The sequence below is a fragment of the Chaetomium fimeti genome (assembly GCF_033439085.1).
Source record: "Chaetomium fimeti strain CBS 168.71 chromosome Unknown B0H64scaffold_8, whole genome shotgun sequence".
NCBI classification, from domain to species: domain Eukaryota; kingdom Fungi; phylum Ascomycota; class Sordariomycetes; order Sordariales; family Chaetomiaceae; genus Chaetomium; species Chaetomium fimeti.
In genome coordinates this window covers 148,167-174,021 of record NW_026944336.1, presented here as the reverse complement: position 1 = coordinate 174,021, position 25,855 = coordinate 148,167, and the positions used below count along the sequence as shown (strand labels likewise).

General features: G+C 57.1%; 9 protein-coding genes across 9 annotated transcripts; 5 read left to right on the top strand and 4 right to left on the bottom strand.

The window, feature by feature from the left end:
- Nucleotides 1–2,123: 2,123 nt before the first annotated feature.
- B0H64DRAFT_445765 (transcription factor Opi1-domain-containing protein) lies at nt 2,124–4,037 on the top strand (the record flags this gene model as incomplete). The annotated part of the gene is made up of 2 exons (XM_062806869.1): nt 2,124–2,733; nt 2,797–4,037. 2 exons carry the CDS (start codon nt 2,124–2,126, stop codon nt 4,035–4,037), a joined length of 1,851 nt encoding a protein of 616 aa, XP_062655248.1.
- Nucleotides 4,038–4,697: 660 nt separating this feature from the next.
- Nucleotides 4,698–5,762, top strand: B0H64DRAFT_419998 (uncharacterized protein; the record flags this gene model as incomplete). Its single annotated transcript, XM_062805425.1, has 2 exons — nt 4,698–4,925; nt 5,004–5,762. The coding sequence occupies 2 exons, from the start codon at nt 4,698–4,700 to the stop codon at nt 5,760–5,762; spliced, it is 987 nt and encodes a 328-aa protein (XP_062655247.1).
- On the bottom strand, nt 5,605–7,723 carry B0H64DRAFT_426799 (1, 4-beta cellobiohydrolase). The gene is made up of 4 exons (XM_062805750.1): nt 7,584–7,723; nt 6,995–7,501; nt 6,281–6,864; nt 5,605–6,216 (listed from the first exon to the last, which is right to left on the bottom strand). The coding sequence occupies exons 1-4, from the start codon at nt 7,673–7,675 to the stop codon at nt 5,954–5,956; spliced, it is 1,446 nt and encodes a 481-aa protein (XP_062655246.1). The 5' UTR covers nt 7,676–7,723; the 3' UTR covers nt 5,605–5,953.
- Nucleotides 7,724–8,851: 1,128 nt separating this feature from the next.
- B0H64DRAFT_239518 (ThuA-like domain-containing protein) lies at nt 8,852–9,836 on the bottom strand. Its single transcript, XM_062799824.1, has one exon. The coding sequence runs from the start codon at nt 9,700–9,702 to the stop codon at nt 8,956–8,958; it is 747 nt and encodes a 248-aa protein (XP_062655245.1). The 5' UTR covers nt 9,703–9,836; the 3' UTR covers nt 8,852–8,955.
- A 1,447-nt stretch (nt 9,837–11,283) lies between these two features.
- Nucleotides 11,284–12,581, bottom strand: B0H64DRAFT_377326 (uncharacterized protein; the record flags this gene model as incomplete). Its single annotated transcript, XM_062802527.1, has 5 exons — nt 11,284–11,473; nt 11,619–11,632; nt 11,664–11,934; nt 12,048–12,066; nt 12,413–12,581. The coding sequence occupies 5 exons, from the start codon at nt 12,579–12,581 to the stop codon at nt 11,284–11,286; spliced, it is 663 nt and encodes a 220-aa protein (XP_062655244.1).
- An 863-nt stretch (nt 12,582–13,444) lies between these two features.
- B0H64DRAFT_407908 (uncharacterized protein) lies at nt 13,445–15,323 on the bottom strand. Its single transcript, XM_062804590.1, has one exon. It carries the CDS (start codon nt 15,194–15,196, stop codon nt 13,682–13,684), a length of 1,515 nt encoding a protein of 504 aa, XP_062655243.1. The 5' UTR covers nt 15,197–15,323; the 3' UTR covers nt 13,445–13,681.
- Nucleotides 15,324–15,500: 177 nt separating this feature from the next.
- On the top strand, nt 15,501–18,976 carry B0H64DRAFT_407906 (uncharacterized protein). Its single transcript, XM_062804589.1, has one exon. It carries the CDS (start codon nt 15,604–15,606, stop codon nt 18,859–18,861), a length of 3,258 nt encoding a protein of 1,085 aa, XP_062655242.1. The 5' UTR covers nt 15,501–15,603; the 3' UTR covers nt 18,862–18,976.
- Nucleotides 18,977–20,216: 1,240 nt separating this feature from the next.
- B0H64DRAFT_426796 (major facilitator superfamily domain-containing protein) lies at nt 20,217–22,434 on the top strand (the record flags this gene model as incomplete). The annotated part of the gene is made up of 5 exons (XM_062805749.1): nt 20,217–20,429; nt 20,625–20,903; nt 20,962–21,021; nt 21,081–21,335; nt 21,400–22,434. The coding sequence occupies 5 exons, from the start codon at nt 20,217–20,219 to the stop codon at nt 21,985–21,987; spliced, it is 1,395 nt and encodes a 464-aa protein (XP_062655241.1). The 3' UTR covers nt 21,988–22,434.
- Nucleotides 22,435–24,173: 1,739 nt separating this feature from the next.
- B0H64DRAFT_445757 (Bestrophin, RFP-TM, chloride channel-domain-containing protein) lies at nt 24,174–25,833 on the top strand (the record flags this gene model as incomplete). The annotated part of the gene is made up of 3 exons (XM_062806868.1): nt 24,174–24,398; nt 24,458–24,605; nt 24,683–25,833. The coding sequence occupies 3 exons, from the start codon at nt 24,174–24,176 to the stop codon at nt 25,831–25,833; spliced, it is 1,524 nt and encodes a 507-aa protein (XP_062655240.1).
- Between the last annotated feature and the right edge of the window lie 22 nt (nt 25,834–25,855).

Below are 25,855 nucleotides of genomic sequence, written 5' to 3'. Positions count from 1 at the left end.
AACCTTGGTTGTGGGCTCCAAATCGGCGGCAGGCCAAACTTGGCTCCGAAAGTGGAGCACCGGGCACCGAGCCAGCGAGATTTTCTTAGCTCAAAATAAGAATTTTGGCCGTTGGGCTTTTTCTTCCCTTTCCTCTCTCCAACGCGCCCAATAGACAGTGCAGTCCATCGTACGCACAACCGGTGTCCGGCATTCTGCTGGCGCCAACTCGTGTCGTTGTTGATGAAGTCTGCGATTTCGAGGCGCGGAGAGGAATTTCATTGCGGCGCCATAAGAGCCGCCCGAGTATTGTTGTCCTGAAGAGGCGCATATCTTGTTGCTTGGGCAGCGTCAGAGGCGCCGAACATTTTACCAGTCGTGAGACGCGTTTGCCGTGCACATGCATTTGACTTCCATTGCTTCGCCACGTCGGATCTGCGGGTTTGCTGCTTCGCGGCTTCTTACTCGAGTCCCCCATTCCCTCGGATCCCCGAATTGAGGCGGCGGCAGTTTTGGCATGTCTCAACCCATCCACCCCTCCCTTTGAACCCGTCCGAATGCCCCCCAAGATCCCAACGACCAAACCATGATGCAGATTATTTCTTCTCCGTCCCTTGCGGACGGCATGGAGAGCGGAGACGCCGAAATGGACCGGAGCGTCGTGAGAACCACGTGCGTGCTCCTTTAGCCGTGTAAACTTTTACCCGCGAGCGACTGTGCTAAGGCCCGTTATTTGAGACACCCAACACGCCAGTGAACAGAAAACGGAATAGGGAATACGGGTCGAACCCCCGGCATCCATCATCGCATGTGAAGGTGGGCCATGAATGACAAAGCGCTTCGAAAGCCGACTGGCCGAGCCACAGCGGAGAATCTCAGGTTTGATGCTGACATGTGCTTCTCCGACTTTGAACACGGGCAGGAACTGCCGGGCCAGAACCGTGATCAATTGGCGAAAAAAAGACAAACATTTGGAATCACTCGCATGATATGGGGCAGCATGCGTGTGATTTTAGATACATATTTCTAGGTTTCCTGGCACTGCGCCGTCAGCCTGCGAGATAGAGCCATGTGTAAACCGTAAGAAATGTCTTCATGAAGGTCCATCCTGGCCATGGGCCTTTGGGCCCCGCATCCATTTGTGGCAGCGGGGACCCTGAATCCAAGGCTCCAGAAGTCACTGCTCACCCCGAACACCTTGGACTTCAACAACTTGTTTCATAATCTGCCGACGGCAACTAACTACCGAGTTATGGCGGTCCTCCTCACAAATGTATTGGAAAGAAGCAATTCCTTGTGCATCCAACTCGCCCAAGGGCAGCCAGTGAGGTTGTTAAATGGGTTGCCTCGGCGCTGTGGGGTGCTTTTGCGAGAGCGGGCAGGGCGGGGGTTCCAGGTCCAAGCTGTCGAGGTGCGCCTGACCTCACTGTAACATCCCGAGCCAGTGCAGTGGCTCCCCGCCGCGTTGCGCCCCGTCATTGCCATCCAACCATGTGGAAGACCCCCAACCCCGAGACAGCGGGGGCATTTTTGGATGGATTTTCCTGTCTGTTGGCATCTGATCTCATCCCGTCTCGCTGGACGCTTTCCGTCATCCCTCAGCTGACGTTGTCCCACCTGAAAAGACCCAAGAACCCTCGTTTGACAATCATGCCAGCCTCCCCAACACAATAAACGACGTCTGCACATCCGATGCAGTCTTATTCTTAAATATAGCATATTGCGACTTCAAGCCCCGGCACTACTCTGCAGCACAGCATCTGATATCCGTCATCGCCCCTCCTCTGTCTCCTTCTCGGGGCGTTTGATCCGCCGGACGACACCGAACCGAACCTCCCACAGCCGCCGACCAACAACGATTCGCTTTCCAATTTTCAGGACGAGCCCGGCCGCTGCTCGACGATTGGATCACGGGCGACTTCTCGTCGGTCTTAGTCGACGACCGAGGGATTGAATCGGCAACCGAATCGAGCGAACGAGCGATCGAACAAACGCACAACACTGAACTGAGCCCACGGGCGGACGAGACGGTCGGAGAGGATAGTGAATGAAGACGCGATTGGCCGAACTTGCAACACCAATGTCAACTTGGCCCTAATCACCGGCACCGCTGGTTTCTCCCATTCGTGGTCAATAGTAGAAAGATGGAGGAGCAGGGTCGCAATCACATGCTGGCCGCCGAACGCCCGCCGCTGACACAACAATCTGCACCACCGAGAGCGGACACCGGGCCGCACGGGGCCGCAATGCAGCAACCCACCGGCCCAACGGGGTTGCCCGCAGATGCATCAATATCAAACCCATTGTTGCTCTCCCCCGGCCATGACGACGAGCCCAGCACGCGGGGCGACTACTCGGCCCAGCGAAGTGCGCCGGCGTCGCTGCAACTCCCCCCTCTCGCCCTCTCCTTCCCGGCCGACTCAACCACCGAACTCCCTCCTATCCAGCCGTCGCGAGAGCTATCCGCAGGTCCTTCGGCCCACACCCTGCCGCCGCTCTCCTCCGTGACGGGCGCCCACGGCCATGCGCCGCTCCCAAAGCCACCAGACCCAGCACATTCCCCCCCTCAGCAGCCCGGTCCGACGAACCACTGGCCCAGCCTCAACCCTTTTACGACATATTACAAACCGAGCTACCTCGACCCGGTAGAGTCACCGCCGAGTATGTCGTCGGATATGGGCGCTAGCCGTAGCGTGAGCCTGGATGACCCCGACGTCAGGATTGCCGCCGAGGCACTGGGCCAAATGAGAACGGGTGGGTGACTTGACATGACTTTGTTTTGCATGCTTCAATACTGATCCTTTAACTCCCGAACAGAGTGTGCCTCGCCCCGCAAAACATCTAGAGACTACAAGACCGCGAGTCCCTCACCACACAGGAACGGTGACAGGGGTGCTGAACCACTGCTATCGCTCATCACAACGTCCTACCCGCTGCTGGGTACGACCATCGAGGGCGCCGCTTCTGCTTACAACAGTGGCAAGAATTACTCGCCCCACCTCAAGTCCGGTGCCGAGTATGTCGAAAATCTGGTCAAGCCGGCGGTGGAAACGATGGGTCGGAAAACAGGCGTGGAGGGGGGTATGAGGTGGCTCTTTTCGATGCGGGGCCGGAAACAGCGTTCGTCCACGGACATTGAGACGGACGGGCGCGGGAACAGCAAGCGCCGCCGGTCCGACAGGCACGACAAGGGAAAGGAAGCCGCGCGCTCGATACCGAACGATTTCGGCTTCGATGGCGAGGACCGGCGCATGTCAGTCAGCACCGTCGACACGCTGCCGGCCTATGACGACCAGAAATCGCCCGCGTACACCGAAGCTGCCGACGACCAAACGCCGTCACCCCCGGGTTCTTCCCAACAATGGGGCCAGCGGTTCGTCGTCACCACCTCCGGGCTGGGGGTCGCCATGAAACAGGAGAGCATGAAGAGCCTAAAGTACTGCCTCGGCGTGGTGAAGGACACAAACGGGTACCTCAGCGACATCCTCGTCAAGCTCAAGAGCGTCATTGCCGAGTACGACCTCGTATCCCAAGCCAACAGCGGCGAACACAACACAGCAGACGGCGCCCGTCCAACCCCGGCCACAGCAGAAGACCGCAGCCGGCTGATCCAGCGCATGAACGAACTGCGCGACGACCTCTTCCGCGTCATCCACCGCTCGGTACAAACCGTATCCAAATACACGGGCGGCGCGCTCCCCGAGAACGCGCGGAACCTCGTGCACAGCCAGCTGATGAGCCTGCCGGGCCGGTACCAGTTCCACTACATGCGGGAGTCGGCGGAGGGGCGGCGCGGCGACGACGCCGGGCCCGGCGCCCGCACCCGCGCCAGCGCCCACCTCGCCCTGCTCTTCGCCAAGGAGGCGCTCCAGATGATGACCCAGGTGGGGGAGGTCCTCAACAGGACGCTCGTCAGTGCAGAGCAGTGGTGTGAGACGCTGTACAAGGAGAAGAATGACCAGGCGGTGGTGGTGGTGCCGAATGGTGCCGATCGGTCTACGGGGGGTGTGCAGGCTGCTGGTGGTGGTGCGCAACAGGATGTTGACATGTCCGGTTAGGACTGAGGAGGGTTGTGAGGGTGTTTTTGTTTTGGGGGGATGGGTTTGGAGTGATTGAGATGGTTACCTACGGTAGATGGGCGGCCCGGTTGGGGGAAGGAAGGGGAGGGAAAATACCTGATGGGTACCACTTCGGAATACCTTTTCCAATTATACATGCTGGAACGTCTCTTTTCTGTTTTACCATTACGGGAGACATGACCGTTCGACAACAGTCTCACCTACATTCTTTTGTTTCCGTTTGTTTGTCCTGTATCGTTACTAGTACCCCAGATACCAAATGGCATGCCTGATTTTACTTTAGACACCGGTTGCCGGCAGGTTGTGTGTCCCGGGTTTCTTTAACTGGGAGTCCACAAACCACACCACGTCGTTTTCATACACTGATGCTCCTGGGCGTCCATCACCCTGATGGCGGTTTTACTCCATGCAGAGGATTCATTAATACCTCGACACCCACCAGGGCCATGATACACCAGCCCAAAAGCGCGGGAGTCAGGGGCATGCAGATAACACCCCCACGGGTTAGGGTTTCATTGAGCGATCCATTCAAATCAAGTAATGAACCGTCCTTCACTTCCAAGGTTCTTCATCTCCGGCGTCGGTCACCAGAACGGCCTGCCACATGCTATCTCGCCAGACACCCCGTTCAATAAAACCATGGCACGGCGAAATCTACTCGTATGTTTCGACGCCTTTGGGACTCTCTTCCACCCAAAGTTCCCCGTTGCCGAACAATATGCGACTGTCGCACGCCAATGCGGGCTTGATGGGTTTAGTACCGAAGACGTCCAGGCTTCTTTCAAGAAGGCATTCTCGGCGGAATCGAAAGCACATCCGAATTATGGAAAGGCCAGCGGCATGGGTGCTCCGAGATGGTGGACGAATGTAGGATTATGATTAAACTTCATCCCTCGCTCCTCAATGTCCAACACGTAACAGACAGCTGAACTGACACACCACCAGGTAATCACTAAAACCTTCCAACCCCTCGCCGGCAACGGCGTAGACCTACCCAAGGACCTAGCCCCCAAGCTCCTCCACCGCTTCGCCTCGGGTGAGGGATACGCCCTCTCTCCCGGCGTGGCCTCCCTCCTCCGCTCCCTCAAACAATCAGTCCCAGCACCATCCCACCCCCAGATCCCACCCATAGTGGGCGTCATCACCAACTCGGACGACCGCGTCCCATCCATCCTCACCTCCCTCGGCCTACGCGTTCACCCTCTGCGTTTCGGCAGCAACACCAGCCCCGATACTGATACCAACCCGAACACTCCCCAGCAAGAGCAACATGCTTCCGCCTACGACATCGATCTCCACTGCATGTCCTACGACGTCGGCTTCGCCAAGCCCGACCGCCGCATCTTTGACGCGGCTGAGGGTATGGCCGACCAACTGGCTGCCGCTGCTGCTTCTGCTGCTTCCACACGGGGAGGCGGTGGTGGGGTGGTGCTGCCGTGGCTGAAGGTGTATGTGGGTGATGAGTATGGCAAGGATGTTGTCGGGGCGAGGGGGGCCGGGTGGAATGCTATTTTGATTGATCATGGGGGTAGTGGTGAAGGTAAGGAGGGGGGGGAGTTGGAGTGGTTAGGGGATGGGCCGCTAGAGGAAGTGTTTCCGTTGGATGGGCCACCGAGGGCGGTACGTTCTGGGAGCGTGCAGGGGGTGCTGACGTGGTTGGGTAAAGAGGTGAGACGGGGAAAAGGAGAGAGGTATGGGATGTAATCATATCTCGATCTTGGTTACGGTTTATCGTCTAAAGTCTTGATACTCGTCCACCACGTCAACTCGAAGTTATGTACAGACTTCTCTAGCAAACCCGCCCCAACAAAGGGAAGCGGGAGGTAACTATGTACAAGAATAAAACAAACTCGACAGATAGCCCATCCGTCACCCCCCCTTCAGCCCATCCCAGCTTAGAAAGGCGGGTTGGCGTTGGTGAGCAGCTGCTCGAAGTAGGCCTGGAACCACTGGCCGGCCTCGGGCGCGGGCTTGAGGGCGTCGGCCAGGCCGCAGTTGTGGTCGTAGCGGTCAGCGGTGGTGTCGCTGGTGCCGTCGCACTCGCCGCCGGGCTTGATCCAGACGAAGGCGTCGAGGAGGTCGTGGCCGGTCTCGGCCGAGGGGCGCTGGCCGAAGCCAGTGCCGACGGCGTTGCACCAGTGGCCCCACTCGAGTTGACCTGTGCGATGTTAGAACTTGGTTCCATGTGTGATGTGCGGTTAAAGTTAAGGGGGGAAACATACCAGTGGGCTGCTTGCCGCTGCGGCCAGTGTCGGTGATGAAGTGGGCGGGGAAGCCGGCGGCGTTAAGGAGCGGGCTGAAAGCATCGACGTAGTGCTTCTCGTCGTAGTTGGGGTTGGGGCTCGTGTAGGCCGGGGCCGAGGCGACGCTCCAGGCGTTGTAGTTGGCAACGTTGGTGGCGAGACCACGGACGGAAGCCGGCTTGCCAGCGTCATTGTAGATACCGGCGAAGAGGTCAGCAGCGGGCTGGATGTTGGCAGGCCAGCCGAGCCAGCCAGCGTGACCGGCGTCGAGGTACATGGCAACGTTGGGCAGGTCCAGCTGCTTGATGGCGTGCACAGTCAACTCCTTGTAAGTCGAAGCGGCACCAGCGCACTTAGCAACGCCCATGTTGGTGACCATGTTGGCAAGCGAATCGGGCTCGATGACCAGGAGCATGCGGATGTCCGAGTACTGGATGATAAGCTCACGGATCCGGTTGATGTAGGCCTTGTAGTTGGCGGCACCGCCGTCGGCGATCGCCCACTCGCCGTTGGAGGCGGCAGCAGCGCAGTCACGGTCCGGCAAATTATAAACGACGAAGAGCCTGCCGGCGTTAGAAACGCAAGAGAAATGCCGGGGAGAGTTCGAGGAGGAGGAGGAGGAGTTGGGGGGGGGGGGGGGTGGGTTGGAAAAGGGGGGGTGGAGTTTTGGAGTTGGGCGACCAAGTCACGTACCCAGCATACGGCGGGTTGGCACCTGCCTCGTTGGCAGCGCGAATCTGAGAAAGGGTTCCAGAGAACAGAGTGTCGACGGTAACATTGCGGTCCATCCACTGGTAGCTGGGAACCTCGGCAACCTTAGCAGCCTTGGTGGCCATCGCACCGGTCATGCTAGGGATAGCGATGCTGTGCACTTCCGACGAGTAGTAGTCGTTAGCCCACATCTGCACACCCTCGAAAGGGTTGCCAGAGTAGCTGGCCGTGGTCGAAGCACCGCCGGGGATGCTAGTAGGGGAGTTGGTGACCACCGGGGGGGCGGTGGTCGAAGACACCGCACCGCCCTGGGAGGTGCTCGAGCTGCGGCTGCTGGTGCTGGTCGGCTTGGCCGAAGACGAGGTGGTGCGAGGAGTCGTCACCGCGGCGCCGGGAAGGCACTGAGAGTACCAGTCGTTCTGGGCCACGCAAGACGACCCGGAAGCGCAGCAAGTCGCGCCCTGCCAGCCATTGCCGCCACACTGCGACCTATACGTGACCGCATTAGCCAAATAGTCCCCTATCTCGAAACCAGGCTCGTAGCCGAGCTTGGGTGATCTGAATCACGTACCATTGGGAAGCGCAGTTCTGACGCTCCTCGACGAGAGGGGCAGCCAGAGCGGTGGCCGCAAAGGCGGCAGTAAGAAGGAGCTTAGCGGCCATTGTGTGTAGCTACTATCAGACAAAGCAACAAAGCTGTCTTGAATGGCGAATGGGGTGCTGGGCAAGAGCAGAAGACAGGCAGGACGAAGGGCAGCTTTCGTCCTCTTTATGGATTCACTGCTAGCCAAGAATAGTGGCGAGGCACATAAACACGCGGAAGGAGAACAGACGGATCTACGGGAGCATGGACCCGGCGGTAGAGTCCCGGACGGAACTCGACGGAACAGCGCCAGCGCTGGGTGCGATCCCCGACGTGAACTTCCCTACTCGGTATAACCCGCGTCGAGGGCCAAGGCGTCGCCCCAGATACCAAGCGTCAACCGAGCGCACATTATGGGAAAAGCGTCCCGGTAATGCCAGGAGAGGGTCCTTGGCCCAGCGCATCGTCAACGGTCCGGGTGGAGTAGTAGTTGGGGAGAAAGAGGGGCCCGAGAACCGGGACGAGGACGAAGAGTTTGGTTGCACAAAAAAAGCCACAATCTCCGCCAACCAGGTTTTCCTCAAGAGCAGCGTGGTGGAACCGGGTTACGGTCGCCCTCCCTTCATTAACGTGGGGCTGGACCGACGCTGACCAAATCACGGAACTCACGTTCCTGAATATCCATGAATGGAAGAGCGCGGCTCTCCCCTGCGGGGCGCTTGACGAGGACAGGGGGTGATCGAGGGGGGCATGGGGGGCCATGGGGGGGACGGACAGGGGTAGTATGCTGGACGGCTCTCTGCGGCTCTGCCGAGACCAGAGTCACCACACGGAAGACCGGGAAGAGAAGACGCCAAGTTCCGGGACGCCGTTGCATTCTCAGGGCATGCGTGCTTGCTATGGGCGCGGGAATCGGGAGACTGGCTAGGCGTGCCGATTCTTGGAAAATGAGAAAACGCCGCAATCACGCGCTTCCCCCGGCCAGCACCATCCGGGGTCCCAAAGAAGAAGAAGAATCATGACATGACCGGTTCTGGGCGCATCTAGCTTCCGCACGGCCTCTCCGCTTCCCCGCAGAATCCTGGCTTAGTTCGAGTTAAGGGCGCTCGGCGACGGGGGCAGCGCGTTGTTTAACAGTAAAGTTCTTCGTCAGCGCGGAGTATGAGAGCTTATTGCTTGCAAGGCGTTTCTCCTGTTTCAGGTCGGCTTGGCACCGGATATCTCAGTATAGACGTTCACCGTTCATCGAAATGCCAACGCCAGAGCTGCCACCCGCTTGATTCATTTCAAACTACTTTAGTTATTATCACAGCCGTCTATTCTCAGACATTACCGCTTGGGAAACCCTTCTTCATATCCCCTAATTCCCAGCCAGACCCGCGGTCCAGAGTATCCCCCCAAGCAGCTGGCCCATAAACCAGTCATCCTCATATGCCTCGTCAAAGTGGCCAAGCGACGTGTAGTAGCTGCGTCCGCCGTCGAAGGTCTGACACCACGCGATGGGGTGGTCATCCCCATGCACTCCGCCCTTGTACGACTTCTCATCCACGGTCAAGAGCATATCCAGACCCTCGTAAGCCGTCCGCGGGTGCGCCTTGAAGTTGTACCACTCGTCCATCCAGGTGAGTTCCGTTTGCCCCTCCTGCAAATTCTGCGTAGGCTGGTTGGCTCTGTCGTTTTTGGGGCACCTGCACGTCATTATGGGGTGCTCCCGGTTCTGGACCTTGACCCGACCGAGCTGTGGTTCGGGGTGGCTCTCAAAAACGCCACCGATGAGGCTGGCGTACCACTCGGACGAGATCATGGCGTAGCTGGCGCAGTGGACGGCCACGACGCCCCCACCCGAGCGGACAAAGCCCTTCAAGGCATCGAGTTGGGTGTCGTCGAGGACGTCGCCGGAGCACTGTAGCAGGACGATTACGCGGTAGACTGCGAGGGAGGCTAGGGTGAATACGGACGGATCCTCCGTGTCGTCTGCCGTGAACGGATGCTCTCCAGCGCTTGAGGCTGCTGCAAGGCGATGGAGGCCTCGAATACCAGCCGGGATCGACTCGTGCCGGTACAGTACCGTCCGGCTGAAGATGAGGATTTTGAAGGGAGAAGACATGATTGATCACACGGGTGTTGTGTCGTTGCCTGTGGCTATTCGTAGTTTCGTAATTATTAGGTGGAGGAGAGATATGTACGGACTCGAGTAATCTTGTAATGTAGAGCTGCTGCTGGTCTCCGGGCGAAACCACCCGATGGCCACCAGCTGTGCGGGGTAGGGAGTTGGGTGGGACTTGGTTAGTCATATCGCCGGGTTTTGTAAGTCAGGGGAGGTCTATCAATGTGAGGAATGGAAATAAGAACAAGACCGAAAGTAAGTGAGGGGGGATGGGAAAGGGGTGGAAACAGCAATATTGTCGGGAGCCGACAAAGAGAACCATGGGGGATAACCTAGAAAGACAATACGCAATGGAAACCAACGGGGTGGTATTAATAGTAAGAGGGAACAAAGATCAGAGACCCCCTGGCAACCTGAGGCCCTGGTTGCCGGAAACAAAAGAAAGGAACTGAGCAAAAGAGAAATCGACCCAAGAAAAGTACTAAAGAGACCAAATGATAAATAAAAAGGAGAAGTCAAGTTGAAGAAAAGTAAATTAGAAAAGGAGAAATGGCAAAAACAAGAAATAAAGGAAATGAGCCGCGTAAAAGAAAAAAAAAGAAAAAAGAGAAATCGAGTCGAAGAAAAGCAAAAAGTAAAGAAGACATATCAGAAAAATAAAATAAAGGAAAGGGACTAAGTGAAATAGATGAAAGAAAAAAAGAGAAATCGAGTGGAATAAAGTAAATATAGTAAAGTACATCCCTACCTCAGCAAGAATCCATAAAGAGGAAGAGAGCTACCCCTCGTCCTGCCTATCTTCTGCTCTTGCCTAGCACCCGATTTGCCATTCAAGATAGCTTTGTTGCTTTGTGTGAAAGTAGCTACTATCATTGCAGTGCAGCGGTCATCACCTTGAAACCACACACACCACCAACGCTGGTTACGTGCCGTACGTTGTGATGTTAATGTCGCATCATGTATGAGGGAAGAGATGGCCTTAGGAAGCAACCTTCGTTGCTATAGATCCTACGATCGTAAAGTCGATGCGCCTACGCGTGTGCCCCTCTGGGTAGATGGCCGCAGTTACGGTCACCGCGAAAAGGAGTCTCTTCTACGAGTGCTGAAAAAGAAGAACTAGAATTGCTTGCTCCCCCCTTGACCTCTGAGAGGACCGGAGCCTCTGACCAAGTATAAGGACTGCGGATACGGAGAATGCAATGAAGAACCAGAAAAAGGCTTGATGGAAACCCTGCCCCTCTGGTCACCAAGAAGCGCACCGGGTGCCGAAGGTGATAGTTAGCCTACGCGGCCTTTACACTTTTTTAGACCCCTTTTTGACTTTGTTCTCGTGTTGGTTTCATCCCGAGTCACACCCGGTCGGGCATGCTGCCGCGCCCCGGGGAACGGTTGTAGCGCCGATGCTTGGTTTCTCATTCCGGCCCCGTCTTCTTTCAACATCACGAACCTGGAACAGAAGTTGCAATTGAGGGTTTCGGTCCGATCGCGGAATTACAGAACCGCCCCGGTTCAAGAGATGGTAGCTACAGTAGACTTGGTTTAGTTTGCGAGGTTGTGAAGTATATATACAAATTAAGCTATTTATAATACAATAATAGACATATCCTTATCCTCGTCGGACGCGGTAATACTGCCCCATTGTGGGGTCTCCGGGATCTCCTCATCGAAGAGAGAAACCTCGGGCGAAGACAACGGCACGCTGGTTTCTGGTACGGTCGTGTCTTGAGGTGAGGGTGTGAGGCTGGCCTCGGGGGTCTCGCCAGGGGTGTTGCTAGGCGGCGGCGGGTCGAAACGTAAAACGCGGAGGGGAAGTCGTTATCCTCGTTGGAGTCAAGCTCCAGGGGTACCCTAACCGCTGCCAAGGTACCAAAGGGTTAGCATAGGTTTGTACTGTATATAGCCTATAGGTAACGTACATCATGTGGGCGACCTGCGCCTTCACAATGGCGTCTCAGCCTCACCCGCACCCGGAAGTCAAGGCCGTAAAATCGGCAGCCACGGACACGGCAAACATAGGGCGGCACAAATGCCTCCCAGTCGATGTACTCGTCTGGTACCCCAGGGTAAAAGTCGTGGGCTTGTGACGCCCGAAGGGAGGTGGCTCGTGCGGCGCGGTGGATCTGCTCCAGGATCTCATCGTGTACATCATCATCTAATATGCCCTCGTCAGTTTGCCTGGCCTCCGCATCGCCCAAGAGGACAAGATCAAGAACCAACTGAACCAGAGGAGAGCTTGGAGAAGCAACGAAGAGAGTAACACAAATATGCAACCGTCTCAACGGCCCTGGGCGCTAGAACATCGACGACATGCGGAGTGACAACCAGTCCTTCAACACCAGGTATACCGGCAACGGAAGCAGCTTACTGTCAACAGTCAAGCAGGTAACAATCAAGCAATAGCAACAGTCAAGCAGGTAACAGTAAAGCAGCAGCAAACGTCAAGCAGCAGCGGCAATCAAGCAGTAGCAACAGTCAAGCAGTAACAACAGTCAAGCAGTAACAATAGGAAACCAATAACGGTGAGAGCAGCTGGTAGAGATTCCCACCGATGTTTCAACGCCATGATCAGATTGAAGTAACCGCCAAGTAGGCAAGAAAAGAGCAGGCTTCAGAGTTTGACGGATCAAAAAGCGATAACAGAAACAAGAATAGACGCAGGAAGAGCAAGAGCACCAACTGTGAGAGCAATGAACATAAAGATAAAACTTACCTTCGAGAGCGTTTGGGTCCATGGTTCTGAGAACAGGGACGGGGAGCGGCGGAGGTGATGGTGGCGGTGGTGGCGCCGGGCAGTCCGGCCACGCAAAATCGTCGGCTTGAAGGGAGACCGGGGGAGTCAAATCAATGGCCTCGCGGCCAGGGAACCCAGAACCATCCATTTTCGTTAAGGATGGATATCGACAAACAAAAAGAAGAGAAGATCAAGAATTTCACGCAATCGGCCGTGGGAAATTAGTGGGCAGGCAGCTGCATCGCCGCCGTCAAGAAGGGAAGGTGCGACTTAGACGAGGAAGTCGCGACTTAGATGAGGAAGTCGCGACTTAGATGAGGAAGTCGCGACTTAGATGAGGAAGTCGCGACCCCAATCTGGAGCTCACCTCAACCACAACCTCATTCTCGACTTCAATCTCTGCTTCATGAGTAGAATACACTAATAAAACCACTACCTGACATCTATTTGCATCTGGGAGCTTGCTGGGCATCTTGAATCTTACAACTCGCTGCGTTTTTGCTGGTAGATGACGAGCTAAGCCTCACTCACGGGCAATGAACCGCCTTTCCAGTCCCTACATGACCTACCTAGGTACCTTAACCAAGGATAAGGAATGTGCATTCCCGGCTCCTGTAATGAGAAATACCCTGACAAACGACAAATGCAGTTTGAACTGCACGGCGCATTGCCCCCGTCGTGTCCGTGATGCCTGACTGGACGGACATCACCTCCACGCAAAACCTGCTACCATGTACCACTCCTAGATGCCGTCAAATTGGACCGTAGCCTAGAGCTTTCTCTGCATCACGGCCATACACCCTTCCCCTAATTTTATCGAATATATGCCGCAAGCTCAACGCCATAATCAACCTGTTGTACCCTGAAGCGACAGGAGGCGGTCCAAGTTCAAGTTCCCTTGCACGTGGACTACTACTTAATGCGCTGGTACAGGTAACCCGGCCCATCTATAACTACCTACCTTACGCAGATATTTGTTTTACAATTGGAGTCCGGGTTCCGTTAACCCATGGGGTGCGCAGGCAAAGTTGAACGGCTTTCATAACCAAGTCACATCTTTTCTTACCCTCGTCACGGTTTCTTTGTTCAGGTAAAGTTCAACCTGACAACCATTGTTGTTAGACAGGGGAGGCCCAACCGGTGGTCCGCGGAGCCGGGGTTATTCTAAGACAGCGCACGGCACTCCGTCCAAGTAAAGTGCCCAAGGCACGCATGAAGAGAGATGATTCTAATACCAATTACCAGCATTCAGCCATCGCTCACGTCACCCGAGTCATACACCAAATCAAGCCTCCCATCCAGGACACGGTCCACCCCAGCCTTGACTCCCGCACCAAACTCGCGCCCATAAAACATCAAGCCAAGCTCCTGACTAGTAAAAAGACTAGCACGGTCAAGGTTCCCCGACCCGAGCACCGTGTATTCCGAATCCACAACCGTCAATTTCAGATGCGAATGCACCGGCTCTTCGGCCTCAGACGGCGCCAGGCCCGTGGCGGCCTGCGGTTTCGCCTTAAAGTATGAGATCCGGAGGTGTCCAACCCGGCGCCCAGCTTCCAGGTCCGTACCCCCCCCGCCGTGCCTCGCGGGAACCCCATCCACCGCTGCGGCTTTGAGCTGGCGGAAGCGGCGGATAAAGGAGCGGATGCTCCAAGCCGTGGTGGTGCCCGCCGTGACAAGCTGCTCGAGTACCATCATGTTACGGTTTGTCACGATGGTGACATCAATACCCCGCGCGAGGGCGCCGAGGAGGGCGGCGATCACGGCCTCGCAGGTGATGTTGGGGGTTTGAATGTAGATGGACCGTTGGGCCTGCTCGAGGAGTTGGAGCAACGCCGTGTTGAGAGGGGTGTTGGGGGGCATGGGTGAGCCCTGCCAGGGGAATGGGCGGAAGCGTGGGTTGCGGTGGTGTGAAGAGGGGAGGACGAGAGTTGGGATTGGTTCCTGAGATTGGAACTCGGCGCGATGGTGGGCGGTGCTGGGTATCAAGGTGAGGTTTGCTGCGCGGCTGTCGAAGCCTACTTCCCCTGTGTCGCCGGAGAGTGATTGGAAATCTTGAGGTCCCCCCCAAGTCCGCGAGTAGAAAGCAAAGAGCGCCTGAACTGCATCCCCAGTCAACTCCACGCAACCCTCTAGCCAGGGCTCCCAGCTAACGTTACAGCTCGGCACAAGTGCTCGTTGCCTGTCCACAATAACAAACTTGGGATGCATCACGCTAAACGGGAGAAAGAAGAGACTCTTGACTTGAAGGTGGATGCCTCCAGCTTCGAGGAGCGCGGATTCCGGCAAGCCGAGCTTCTTCTGCCATGACGAGGGCGGGTAGACATAGCCATTATGTGATTGTGTGTGCAGCAACTTTTGAAACAAAGATCGCGATGAAAAACATATGTGAACCCGTAATGGGGGGATGGTCGTCGACCCCTGGGATATTGCCCCTTCGATGAGAAGACGGCGATGTGCTGCGAGCTTGGTGAGCGCGTCGCAGAGCGCTGTTAATGTCTTGGACTGTGCCCAGAAACAAGTAACGAGGATAACCTCATGGCGGGCTGACGTGATGGCGGGTAACAGGCTGTCCGTAAGAAGAGAAGCACCGGTGCCCAGTTGGAAGCTTTGAGGTTGGCTGTTGGTCACCACCAGGTTCTGTTCAGACGCGTCATGGAAATCATAACTTGGGATATCGCGATTGGGTGGCGGCAAACTTCCTGCAGAGCTTGAATCGAGCCGCCGAATGAATTCATGAACAAAACTCGGCGGAAAGTTCATGTCGTGACTCTGAAGCCCTCAGGGGGCGGATCAACAAAAGGGGCCGGGGTTCAACAACACAAGAAGCCAAATAGTCGAATGCCGACATCAAGCTCTCGGCTTAGCATGGACCGCATGGCCACCTTTCTGCGGCTGACGCGAGGAGCACGTTTAAGGGTTAGCGGCCGAAGACAAGGATCTTGAACCAGACAAACCCCAGAAGCTGCAGATCTCCCATTCGTCGGATGCAATGCATGTCCCACAGCCACGCGTGCCTGTTAAATAGCGCGGAGCGGCTGCCTTGGCTTTCCCCGTGAAACTCTGCCGCAAATCCCCCCGCCGAGTGTGTGTTTGGGCATTTTCATTCGGCTCAAGCTCCACGGTAGCCGAGTGAACGTCCGACGCGTGCTCGAAGACGGCCTGGGATCATGGCGTACAATGGTGCCCCGTCCTCCGGGACCCCTCCTATTGCCCCTTCGGCCGAGTCGCGGCAATACACCCCTTACCGGCCACCTGGCCAGCAGCAGCCGCAGCAACAACAACCCGGACACCACCTTGGGGGTTCGCATGGCTTTCAACCCCCCCAACAGCCTCAGCACATTTCACAGTACAATTACCAGCCACTACCTCCTCACCAAGCAGCTGACCTCCCGTCCGCTATGGCTACCATGACCATTGATGGTGTAACCCCAGCTCCGCTCCGTTTACAGCGGAAACCGGTGGCCGGTCCCGGTCCTGGTATGCCTTATGCCGGGTCACCGGTTCCACAGACACAGACACCTCAACCTCAAAGTCCGCCATCAGCTTATCCTCAACCTGGGTATTTTCCACTGCCAACTCCAGCCCCCAGCCCGTATGTTGCAAACGCTCAAGCTCACTCGCCTCCACCACAACAATACGGATCTTACTATCCCCCCCAATATCCGGCGTCACCCCCTTTGCAACAATGGCATGGAGCACCAGCCGATACAGCGCCGGGTCAGCCAAACCCCCCTGCTCTTTACGAAATGGAAAGTCCCCCCAACAACTCATCTTTTCATACATCCTCCGCGGTGGGCGACGCGCCACCGATACCCCCTAAGCCAGAGCAACCAGCCCAGACTTTCATTGCCGAGCTGGAGGGATCGGGACCTCTAGAGCACAGCGGCGGACAGAGTGTTGTTGGCGAGGGTTCGCCACCAACGTCAGTGTCGGATCCGAAGCTCAGTCTCCCTCAAGACTCTGAAGTTAGCCAAACTGTTGAACCTGGCTCCGTTAAGGACTCAACCTCGGACACCCCGAGCGAATCTCCCGAATCCAAGCCTCTACAAGACAATCATTCTGAAGGTACAGCTTCAGATCCGCCTCAGCCTCCAGCTGTTGCAGATAGTGAGGGTCTCATTGTTGTGGAAAAGCCCCCGCCGCCTGACCACGAAGGGCTCATCCCGTTTCACGCTGCGCCGGGTTCTATCACAGACAACTCACAGTCAACGCAACAGCCAACGTCGACCTCACCATACCCAGGGCCCGATGACAACGTGGCACACCCATGGCCCTGGCACCCGTCCCTGAGCGGTCCCGGTCACCAACACGCCGCGCCCCTACAGCAGTCCTCTCCATCGCCTGCATCTCCGACCGCCAGCCTCCATTTGCAGCACGGTACACCGGCATCTCATTCCGCACCAGGGCCTTATCAACCCCCAGCGACTGTTACGCCTCCTCCGGCGCCTTTGACACCGTCAACGGCAGGGCATCCTACCTCCCGGCCCCATTCTGCCACGATGCCTACAACTGAGTCTCACTCACCCTCACCCACTCTTCAGGGGTCCCAAACTGGGACGGCAGCAGCCACAAGTCCTCCTCCCCCACCAAACCCCCAGTATGGATCCTTCTCAGTTCCAGCGGCGCCGTCGTACACACCAGCGGCTTTCCCTAGTAAACCCCACACTTTTCCAACCCAGGCTACGCCGTCTCCTCAGGCGTCTACCAGCACACTGCCAGCGTCCAATCCATCGGCCATTCCTTCGACTCCGTCCATCACGAGCTCTCAGCACGGTTTCTCGCCGCCACCCCAGGCGCAGGCATCTAAGCCGACGAGGCATTCCGGAGCAAGTACCAGCTTCGGTGGGTTTGCAAACTCGGTCTTTAGCAAAGACACGGTCAAATGGAGCAAGAAAACGGCCAGCCGGGTTGGTGGCGCCATCAAGACGGCCGCAACCACGGCTCACACCGCTGCCACAAATGCCCAAACTGCGGCTACGCAGGCTGCGGCTGCGCAGGCTGCGGCGTTGCATAGGCAGAAGTCATTTGCCGCTGCCCAAATGAAGGCATCCTGGGGTACCCAAGGAGCGGGGGTGACCCCAAAACCGACGACGACGAGCGGACAAAGTCAGCCCGTTTCAAGTACAGCTGGCGTCCCAACTCCGGCCGTAGTTCCTATCCCCCCAGCCTATGGCCAACAACGGCCCAATCCCGCTCAGATAAATATGAACGCGGCGCCCGGGGGGATGGGGTCTGCCGCACCTCAGGGTCAGGGGCCTCCGGGTTGGTCTTCCGGCGCCGCTCCTGGCCCAAACATGGGCAACGGGGTCGGGGCCGCCGGTATGCCTGCACAAGCCGGCCCAGGACCGCAGCAAGGACCGGCTCCTGCAGTTCCAAGCGCTGGAACCGGAACTGGGCCACAGACCGCACAGTCCTCTCAGCCATCCACCAATATCCCATCCCAAGATACTCCTGAGGGGGTTGGACGGCAAACGCCCAAGCCGGGTACGCCGCAGCAGCCCAATGGACCGGGGCGAACCGAGGGAACCGCCTCGCCAACACCCGCACAAGTACCTGGAGGGCAGTCCATACCCAGCCAGTTCCAGCCCGGTCAGTTCCAGCCAGGTTATGCTGGCCCTAACCCTGCACCTCCCCAAGCAACCGAAGGGCACCCTCCTCAGCCTCCAGCCGTCTTTGCATCACCCGGGTATTATCAGGGGCCAGATGGGGTCGCTACGTATCCGTACGCCTACGGCCAGCACTCCCAAATACCGCCTTCTGGATATGCCAGCCCTCCCGCCCCAAGCCCAGCCACACCAGCGCCGGGGGGTATGGGTCAGCCAGTGGGATGGCAGCCCCCTCAACCGTATCCGCAGCCCGCAAATACGGCTAGCCAGCAACCCATGTGGAACCCTGGAAGCCCTCCCGCGGAGCCGGTTGCCGGTCAAGGACCACCTGCACAACCAACTTATGCCCCGCAGCAGCCATGGAGTCCCGGACCAGGCCAGCCCTGGGCACCACCCTCCTATGCCGGTCCAACCTATGCGCCAAACCCCAACTATCCCCCACAGCCTGCAACAACCTTCCAACCCACCCAATATGAAACACCCTTCGAGCAGCCCCAGTACGCAACACCTCAACCCCCGCAACCACAACCACAACCGCCTACCCACCAACCCGCCCCCTGGCCCGCGCCCAACGCGGCACCCTACTCCGCCCCCGTGCCCGACCCGGCAGCAGCAGCAGGAGCAGCAAACTGGCAGCAACCACCACCACAGCCCGCTCCGCAATGGCACCCACCGGCTCAGCAACAGCAGCAGCAGCAGCAGCAGGGCTGGGGCCCACAGCAGCCTACCTATGCTCAAACAAACACCTATGCCCAGCCTGCGGGGGGATGGGATCCTGCGGGGCAGCAAGGCCAGCAACCGTGGTCTCACCCTCAGTGAGGCACACCTCCTCGTTAGTCTAGGCTGGGGCTGGTGCGGACCCGGGTAGAGTTTGAGGGTGGAGTTGGTGTTTCTGGGGGAAAGGGGGGGGGACTGGACCTGAGGGGTGAGGGGGGGTAACGGGGATGGGAATGGGGAGGATGGATGGGAAGAGGTTGGCGCTGGTCTGTAAGCGGTTTGGAAGGGTCTAGGTCTACACAAGCCGGGGGTATGGCATGGTTGGAAACTCGGGAGAAGGGGGTTGGTTATTTGCATCTTGCCGTTGATCACCCCCCGTTTTCGACTTTGAGATCAGAGGAGTGATGTTGTTTTGGTACACGAAATGGTTCATATATTGTTTTCTGGTCAGCATACCCTGAACGATGAGAAATTTTGATGCCTCTGCTCCCAATCAGTAATGTGCGTGTTGTCAGATGTTGGAATACCGTCGACAAACCTTGGTGAACCCAACCTGAACTTGGCAGAATGTCAGAGAAAGTGAGTAGTAAGGGTTCTGATTAATTACTGCGTTTGCTTAAACAATCATTGACGGAAACGAGTTTGCAATACTTGTGTGTGGGGGGATTCATATAGTACCTACCTGGTAGTTAATCCGCCCAGATTCCGTTGTCATGTCATGAGAAGCCGGCACAACATGAAGCCGCCGGCAGGGTTCTCCAACACATGACATACTAATTGATGCATGCAAGGCCATCACGGCCCTTCAAACGTCGGAAAACGTGGAGAGAAAAGGACCAGGCAGGGTCTCTTCCAACCTCGTCCATCCCACGCCCCCACAACGTTTATTAACCCAGGCCTCCTCCGTCAACGGCGTGCTCACTGGTGTCACTATCTCCGGCGCCCGCATAGTGTTCTCAGGCAATGTCGCTACCAGAACCGTGGGTCCGAGATGTCGTGATCAGTACCCTGCACGGCCAACCTCTGTTCCCCAACGCTGCGTGGGGGCGGCGGCCCAATGATGTCGACCGAACCGCCATGTCGCAATTCTAGCGGAAATGTAGCCATGATCACCGGCATCGACGAGTTGCAATGTGAGCTGCAACGGTGCAGACTGCGGGGTTGTGCAAACCGAGAACCGGATGTTGAGTGAGGGTAGATGATCTTGGTTTGGGATAACCGTCCCCTATTTAAGGGGCGATGTCTCGGACAGAAGATGATCCCCATGATTCAGCCAGTCTTGCGATCAGCTGCTACACACCATTTTATTGTGTGCTTAATCTCTGGCCGCCTATAGGTGTGTAGTTGCTGCAGGATTGTGCAGACCAAGTCCTCTTTGGTCTTCAACCCCCTCGGCCCACGGTACCACCCGAGCCACATACCTCCCTACCCCCTATCCCCACAAAGCTCCGTGCAGCATGTCTGCGGAGGCTACCGGTAACGCACAGGCGCCGGTGCTGGTGAAGGAAGATGATCCAGGGGTGGGTGGCGTCGACACAAAAATAAAGGATGAATCCGAACCCTCCTCAGAACCCTCATCAGGATCCGAGCTGGGGGAGGCCGAATCCGGCACCATCGATGAGAAGGCGCTGCTCCGCAAGCTCGACTGGCGACTACTGCCCGCCGTCGGTGTGCTGTATCTCCTCTCCTTCCTCGACCGCAGCAATGTCGGCAACGCGCGCATCGAGGGTCTCACCGAGGACCTCAACATGACGGGGAACCAGTACCTCACGGGCTTGACCCTGTACTTCATCGGCTACGTTCTCTTCGAAGTGAGTGCTTGCCCTTTCCAACTAGCCATATAACAAGGCTCACACTCCCGTCAGGTACCCTGCAACATTATCTTAAAGAGAACCACGCCTCGGTTTTGGCTGCCCACCCTGACCGTCCTGTGGGGTGTCGTGGCAACCCTGATGGGTATCGTTCAGAACCTGACAGGCTTTTTCATCGCCCGGTTCTTCCTCGGTGTGACCGAGTCCGGGCTCTTTCCCGGAGTGGTGTACTACTTCTCGATGTGGTATCAGAGACGTGAGAGACAGTTCCGCATCTCTTTGTTTTTCGGGGTTGCCGCACTGGCAGGCTCCTTCGGAGGCATCTTGGCCTACGTGAGTGTCTTGGTATGCCAATCCATTAGAGCTGACGTGCTGACACTCCTCCGCGTAGGGAATTGGGCACATGGCTGGCGTTGTGTGGGAGAATGGCTGGCGTTGGATTTTCATTCTCGTGAGTTCTTGCCGGGATGGGCTTAATACCTCGGAATCAACGACTGATGGAACGGATAGGAAGGTATCGCCACCGTGCTAGTGGCCATTGCGGCATACTGGTTCATCCACAACTACCCCGAGACTGCCGAGTTCCTCTCGGAAAAAGAGCGCACTTTCATCCGCAACCGCTTGTCATCGGACAGTGACGCGACCCGCGACGAGCGTTTCACGTGGGAGAACGTCCTTAAAGCTTTGCGTGACCCAAAGAGCTGGTTGTACGGGCTCAGCTTCCACGGCATGAGCCTGCCACTGTATACATTCTCGCTCTTTTTGGTATGTGGCGGCCCAATGTTATCCTACCGGTGATGTGTTAGCTGACATCGATCGCCCATTCCAGCCCACAATCATCAAGGATCTCGGCTACGAAGCCGCCAACGCGCAGCTCCTGACGATCCCCCCGTATGCCTTCGCCTTTCTCACCACCATCGGCGTGGCGATACTCTCTGAGAGAACGGGCCACCGGGCCATCCCCATCATCGGATCGGCACTCTTCGCCATCATCGGGTACATCATCCTCCTGACGAACTCAGACCCCTCCAGCCGGCCGGGCGTCTCGTACCTAGGCACCTTCTTCGCCGCGGGCGGCATCTACCCGGCGACGGCCCTCGCGCTGTCGTGGCCGGCCATCAACGTCTCGGGCCAGACCAAGCGGGCGGTTGCCAACGCGATGCAGATCAGCATCGGAAACTGCGGCGCCGTGATCGGGACCCAGCTGTATCGATCCGGCGACGGCCCGCGATACTTTGTCGGCCACAGCTTTGCTCTCGGCTACCTGGTGGCCGAGATCGTCGTCTCGGTGGTGTTGTATTACTTGCTGAAGAGGGAGAACGAGAGGCGAGAGGCCATCACGCCCGAAGTCCAGGCAGTGGGAGAGTTGGACGATTGGAGCGGCGATGAAGACCCGAGGTGGAGGTTTCAGTACTAGACGGGTTCCAGTCAACCATCATTAAGGGCTAATTAGGTACTGTTGGCTGTAGAGTGGCGATTTGGAACCCCGTAAAATAAAAAGCTAGCCTTGTTTGACCATCCAGCGTCGTTCTTGATGCCCTTTTTTTTAGCACTTTCTTTGTTCGTTTCTTCCCGACTCCCGCCTGATACAAGCCGGGCCCCCTTCTCGCCGTTTTTTGCGATGCGGCGATCACACGATAGCCGGGTTCTGAAGCTCGACATTTCATGCAGATGGATGCCGATCGTGCCCGACGCTCCGGACCGCGGCTTATCCCCCTGGCGGCTCCCATGGGGAAGATCGGCGGTTATCGCGCAATGAACCGGGGAGTGGTCCAGGGCCTTAACGTAGTGGATACCCTCCTCGAACGGGTAGGGTGTTCGCAAGCAACAATTCGCACGTAAATGCACCAGAAACAGCAACATCAAAATACTATCAATTCAAGCCCAAAAAGTCTAAAATAAATGGCATTCGAACGGCCGCATTGCAGATAGTCTAATGCAGACTTCTATAACCCTATCCGACGCCTGCATCGCCCTACTAGAGACTACCTCCACCTAAACCCCTATATTATAGCGCCTATCTCCTCTAAAATATAGTAGGTTCGCGGGTTGGAATCGAAAATCGGTCGTAGCGTGGCGGTTTCGGCTCGGGGTCGTTCGTCTTGTCGGTATTCGTGGTTGTAGTATCGAGGAGAGTCGAAAAATAGTTGTTTGGGAGAGAATTGACAAGTTCTCTTGCTCTAGGAGAGATTGTTGTGATCATCAAATTTGGTGATCAAGTGGGAAATTTGTGGCGTCCGAGGACTCTACCCGTCCGAGGAGGGTATCCACCACGTTATAGGAATACGAATATTTTTCAAGAAAACTTTTAACAGGGAATCATGTCCTTCAAACTCTAAATTGAGTTCAACAAGAGAAGTTTGTTTAACATCGCAGCGTTGGAGAATCGAGAGTATTTCTTTGCCAGTTTTCCGAGTCAACTCGCTGTTACTGATTCAGGGGTAACCAAGAGCGGCTGAGGGAACACTGCAGGTTAGTGAAAGTGCCTTGATTTGAAGCGCAGTGCCACGTTCAGATTTCTGACCAACTCCACCAACCAATTTTGTTTGGCCGCCAGAAATACGAACATGAGATGAACGGGACTCGGGCGGATCCACCAACCAACTCGAGTGCCCGACCAACTCAAGTGTTCGAAAAGTTGGCCAGACACCTTGGCACGGCTGGGGCCGCTCTTCTGCCGGGGTCGGATCTGCGCGAGGAACCCCAGACGCCGAGAAGAGTTTCTCGTTGGACTGTGTAACTGGTGCTCACTAACTCAGAAATAGTCAACGTCAACCTTCTGTCCTTGAAGACTCCGTAGCAAAGCGGATGGCGCCGAGACCTCTGCAAGCCATTTCGTGCGTCTCCACGCGTCTCTGTGACTCTGTCTGGCAGTCTGCGGCAGAAAATGCAGGGTGGCCCTGAGGTTGTCCAATCCGGGAAAGGGATGCAGTTGATCAGGGACCGCCCGGGGACGGGAACGAGTTCCAGATTTGGTGCAACGTGGTTTCGGCGGCATCGCCATTCGTGCAATTTGTCCGAGCCCTGAGGGAGGCAACAGGGCAGGAGGAGGCGGCCAGTCGCGGCATCCAATAGCCCAGACCGTTGAGTTCCCCGTTGGACAGGGTTTGTTTCAAAGAAGCTTCCGCGAGGCCTAGAACGTCCAGGCGCAGCACCTGCAGAACCCCTGGAAATCTCACCTTGAAAGCGAGCCACCGAAGCCCCCTTGTGCTTGGCAGGGGACCGGAGGATGGGGAGGGGAGGTGCCGCCGCCGGGACGCCGCTGGTGGGGGTTCGTGAAAGGATCAGAAATTGAAGACTCTCAAAGCCGGGCCCTTTTTCTTCTCTCTTTTATTCTTTGATGCCGACCACCTGCTGACCTTCTTGGCAGTTGACTTCTTTCATAGCCCTTCGTTTTTCTTCTCTTTTTCTTATTACACTTACACGCCTCTCCGGCTCTCATTCTTCCACTCGTTTTGGTTGCCCTATCCATCCCTGGATTTTGCGGTTTGTTTTAAGAATTCGATACTTCGGCAGCAGCAACCGCCCCCACCACCACTCACTCGTTCCTTTCACTTGCCTTCTTTCCAACAACCGGCGCAGCAAGTCGAACACTAAGCCAGCATGGCCGAAGACGGTCACGTCGCGCCCGGAGCCCCCGCGGCTCATGCGGCCCCGGGAGGAGGTCATGGGCCTACGGAAAACCTCGCCATCAACACGCAGAACATCAAACCAGTGAATGGCAACGGCCCTCTCTTGGAGGAGATCGCGTCCCTGACATCGCCGCGCCTCTACACGCCCAACCCGTTCAGTCGGAAGAACACTTCCTTGGATATTGACGACTATTTCGTACGGATCACTACGCTAGTGTCTTTCCTGTTACATCATGCTGACCCCTAGCTATATAGACCGGTCCCCGCGACATCCAAAAGCACTCGAAATGGCCCATCTTCCTACAAATGCACGGGAGCATTCTTCCTAAGCTGATACTCCCGCTGCTTTCTATCGGGTCGTGGGCGACATGCGTCACATGCATTCACGTGTTGGTCACACCAAGTACGTTTACACTTTGTTCCCCTGACGCACTCCTTTCTGGCCCCCGTAATCGAAACTAACAGTGCCCTCCCAAATAGTCAGCATCGGCAGCGTGCTGCTTACCGTCCTCGGTTTCGTCGTCGGTCTGGGGCTGTCGTTCCGTAGCTCCACAGCATACGAGCGCTATGCCGAAGGGCGCAGGTACTGGTCGCAGGTGATATTGGCGAGCCAGAACCTCGGGCGCGTCTTCTGGGTCCACACCACCGAGCGGACCGACATCCCCGAGGACCAAAAGGAACACCACAAGAGGCGCGACGTGCTGGAGCGGCTGACGGCCATGAACCTGGTCGTGGCCTTCTCGGTGGCGCTCAAGCACCGGCTGCGGTTCGAGCCGTACACCTGCTACGACGACATCGCCAACCTGGTCTCCCACCTCGGCACCTTCGCCCAGGCGGCCACCACCGACGACCAGGACAACGCGCAGCGCGCCTTCAGGCGCCACGGCTTCTTCAAGAGCGTCGGCGAGTACCTGGGCGTCTCCTTCGCCGAGAGCAACCCGCGCAAGGTGGTCAAGAAGGCCGGCCGCCCGCTCGGCAACCTCCCGCTCGAGATCCTCTCCTACCTGGCCAGCTACGCCGACGAGATCTCCACCGACGGACGCCTCCCCATCCCCATGCAGCAGACCGCCGTCTACAGCAACATCTCCCTCCTCAACGACGCGCTCGTCGGCACGGAGCGCGTGCTCAACACCCCGCTCCCGATCGCGTACTCCATCGCCATCGCCCAGATCACATGGGTGTACATCATCGTGCTGCCCTTCCAGCTGCTGGGCACGGTAGGCGACCAGACCTGGATCACGATCCCCGCGACGGTGGTCGCGGCGTACATCATCCTGGGCATCCTCTTCATCGGGCGCGAGATCGAGAACCCGTTCGGGCAGGACGTCAACGACCTCCCGCTCGAGGCGTACTGCGCGCAGATCGCGGCCGAGATGGACGTCATCGCCAGCCGGCCCAAGCCCAAGAGCAGCAGCGAGTGGATGGAGTCGATCGACAACCGCGTGCTGTGGCCGCTGTCGAGCTCGGGCTGGCCCGTGTGGATGAAGCGGAGCGAGGACAAGATCCGCGAGGCGGTCGTGCATAAGGTCGAGGCGACGTTTGTGAGCCAGAAGGGCAAGGAGGCCGTGCTGCAGGGGAAGGCGCCGTCGGAAAAGGGGTATGCCAAGGGGTCGTCGGTGAGTGATGTTTAAGGACTGGATTGGCGTGGCAAGA